At 36.6% G+C, this 3,750-nt stretch overlaps 1 protein-coding gene across 1 annotated transcript in view; it reads left to right on the forward strand.

The window, feature by feature from the left end:
* Window positions 1-351: 351 nt before the first annotated feature.
* Window positions 352-3,750, forward strand: part of LOC104288058 (Golgi phosphoprotein 3-like) — a gene marked incomplete at its 5' end in the record, with an annotated part of 10,762 nt that continues 7,363 nt past the window's right edge. Inside the window, one exon of the mRNA XM_009886801.1 lies at window positions 352-466. Coding sequence (XP_009885103.1) covers window positions 352-466 — 115 coding nt within the window. The remainder of the gene's footprint in view (window positions 467-3,750) is intronic.

Here is a 3,750-nt window from a genome sequence, read left to right on the forward strand (position 1 = left end):
ACACTGTAGTATACTTGGTTTTGGGGAGGAAGCGAAGGACCTGGCCAGGTTAGTGGATTATCTTCCTTAAAAAATTAGGTATTAAGTATGTTATTAATACTATAGTTTTAGGAAATTAAGGTTAATTTAGGTTCTAGATAACTTAAGACTTAACGTAGCTTTGTAATTAAAATCCTAAATAGTTTTTTTAACAACTAGGTGTTTTTTAAACTTGCATATTCTTAGAGAAGATTCCTCACCCCTTAAAATTTTTCTTGGTTCTGATAACAGGTAGATTTTTCCAGTTTTTATTGTTAGATATTTATGGTATATGAATTAAGTAAAAATACTGACCGTTTTATTCTATCCTAGGTGATTTGCAAGTCAGATGCTCCTACAGGGGATGTTCTGCTTGATGAAGCTCTGAAACATATAAAAGATACCCAACCTCCTGAAACAGTACAAAATTGGATTGAACTGCTTAGTGGTAAGCCTTGAACATAATGTATTTCCTTTTTTTTTCTCCCAATAAAGCTAATTATCTAGCATCACTTGAGATTATAATGTAAGATTTTTAGGGAGATAGTATGCAAAAAAGTTAATTAGTCTGTCCTCTTGTTGATTGTAGCCTTTAATCAAATATAAGCAACTGTTGCTTTTGATTTAACTTGGTACAGAGAGGATCTAGATGGAAGTGCCAGAAAACATCTTTATTATGTGGAAGAGGTGTCTTCCACTGACTCTGAAGTAAATCAGGACTGCACCCTGGAGATATAACTGCCTTTCTCTGTAATTGGAAATTAGGGTTAGTGGAAGTTTGGAGTATAGCCATATGGATTCAGTATTCACATCTTTTGATAAAGAAAGGAGATAAGGAGCTCACTGTTCAGATGTAAAAATTGAGGGTGATTTCTCCATTAATCATAAAGAAACAAAAGTCAGGATTTCTTTCTATTTTTCCATTAACTGGAGAAATGTAACAAATATTTTCAAATATTAGATACTTCTAGGTGTTCAAAACAAAGTCTTCAAGATGAGTACTTTGCACACAGCTCTTCCTGTAAAGCTAATAAATTGTTGCCAAAAAAAAGAAAATTTAATTAGATTTCATCTTTACGATTTCAGTTAACATTTTTTATGTACCTCGTCAATGTTTGTATTCTCAGGCTGCATAAATTAAACTGAAATTAACAATCTTTTAACATGTAGTGCTTTTATTGTGTTTTTTTGTTTGTTTTTTTTTTTTAATTTTTTTCTGTAGCCAAAATTCATCAGGTTTGTCTGTTTTTACAAAACACATAAAATGTAGTTTCCCTGGAATAGATCAGAGCTGTACTTAGTTGTGCAAACAGTACAGGAAAAAAAACCACTGTTTTGTCAACAATATGACTTTGGGAGGTGTGGGGGTTAACGAGACTTAAAGTTGTCTATCTAAATCTATTATTTGTTACTTGTAACAACAGATAAGAGCAAAATCTCTCCAGCTTTCTCTGCCTTCTTGTTTTTGTTATGTTCTTTCCATATGTTCTTCCCTGTACCACCTGAAGCTGCCTTCCTTGCATGCTCACATACAGTTCATACTCGGTGCCCTTGCCATCCCTCCCTTCTTGCTCCTTGACTGTCAAGCAGAGGGGGAGAGGAGAACAAAGCAGCCCTTGTCAGTAGGGGGCATGGCTGCTGTGTAGCCTTGCAGTTTAGTTCTTGCTCAGCTCTCCTTCACTTTTACAGCCTGCAAAACCAATTAATTTTTCTTGTCCCAAATACATAATTTGCGCTGACATTTCACCTTCTTTCACAGTGCGGAGCACATCAAGTTAGTACTGATTCAACAAAGGTCAACTAATGAATGAACACTGTTGTAGGTTTTCCTTGAGCTAGACTAAGGTTTTCCTGACCCTGCTAAGCTTGGCTCTGGGAAGACAGTTATCATCAGTGCTGTGGCTGAGACTTAGATCAATCATTTTAACTTACACATGGGTATTTAATTACTAGTTCTTGGATGGCATTAGGACTCTCTGTGTTTCCCATGGTTTAGAGAACTGTCCTTTGAAGAAAAATATTTTGGTGTTTTGGTTTGGGTTTTTGATAAACTCTTTTAGAATTTTGTTTTAGGGCCTGATCCTGGAAAATAGCTACTCTATCCATAATTATCAGTGATGCAAAGAATGCTGCTTGAAGTTAGTGTTCAAAGCCATCATGGAAATATTTATATGGACATTTAAGGCGATGTTTGTCAGGCTGAACTTTTTTAAAAGATAGCCTCTAAGGGAAGCAAGTATAGGGAATACAGAAGTTTGGATCAAAATGTCAGGTCCTCCTGTAGATGTAACAAACATCTGTCTGTGTTTGAACAAGTGGCTGTGTAATTGAGGAGATTGGTCACAAGGTGTCACCACAGTACTGATTTTTATTACCATATAGCCACATCTACCTAACAAATTTGGAAACATCTAGAAAATGACCTTTGCCCTGTGAAACGCTGTAAGGAGACGACTTTTTTTTTTTTTGGTGTGTGATAGCTTCATTCATGGACAAGCTGGGAAATCACATTCAATGAGAATGTGATTTCTACAGGGACTTGTGGAGTTCAGGTCTGGGTGGGTTCTCTACCTTTCACTATGCAGTTGGTGTCACCTCATTTGTTTACTTGTCTGTTACTTGGATACCTTCCATCACAATGGGAGAAACCTTAAAGTAATCTGTGTATTATTATTATTTGTTAACAAATTTTTTTTTTTAAAGCTTTCTGATATAGAAATTCTCACATCATTTATGGGAAAAAGCCCATCTATGTAAGAAATACTTTATGCTGTTTCTTCCCTCACATCTTAAAATACATAGACTTTTATATCAGGAGGGGATTTTAATATTTAGAATAAATACTTAGGTAGGCTGGACCTAAAGTTTTAGCTTGTTAAGTAAACTCTTAAGCAAAGATGGATTTCTCAGTGCTTAGCAACTTTAGCATTTTCAGTAGCTGTTGATGCTGATTGTGATAAATGACTTAGTCCCAAATCGGGTTGCATTGAGGTTTACAATTTATTAAATGAATAAATGCAAGCAAACAGCGCTGGGTGCTCTACCAAGAGGCACACCGTACAGTTCCTGTTTCTGGTTTATATCCTTTCTGCTAATGCACATTCTTTAAAAGGTGGGTCTATGCAAATAAATTCCAGGAGTAGGCTTATCTCTTTCTGCTCATGCCCTCGGGGTCTTCTTGGCTCCCATCTGGTGGTCTTCCTGGCTGTCTTCAGGATTACCCCAGATTCCACGTATGCGCATGGCTCACCCTTAGGATGTCTCCAGATTCCATGTATGCGCATGGCCTTCCTCGGCTCACCCTTAGGATGACTCCAGATTTTTATGGCTTGACACCATACAGTTAACAGCAAAACCAGTCCAAACTAACACACAAGTATGTCTTTTACAAAAAGCTAAAACTATATACATTAACCACTCCATTTCTCTTAGGCCTGCGGTTATACAAGGGTATATAAGACAGAAAGTCACATTTCACCATGCGGCCCTAGCATTAGTCCATATTGACACGAATCAGGTGAACACATTTCACAATCCCCCATCTTCTTTTTTTTATGGTATTGATTCGTGTTTTTTTTTTCTTTCTAATCGAGACAACACCTGCCGAATTGGTATCAATTTGGGATCTTCTTTTGCTTTTATTATCATAAGGGAATGAATTTTCTCTTTCCCTGGTTCAGGATCAACAGGTATTGCAGATATCCGCATCCCTTGTATAACCGAGTGTATTAG

The sequence above is a fragment of the Charadrius vociferus genome, unplaced genomic scaffold, assembly GCF_000708025.1.
Source record: "Charadrius vociferus isolate BGI_N301 unplaced genomic scaffold, ASM70802v2 scaffold686, whole genome shotgun sequence".
NCBI lineage: Eukaryota > Metazoa > Chordata > Aves > Charadriiformes > Charadriidae > Charadrius > Charadrius vociferus.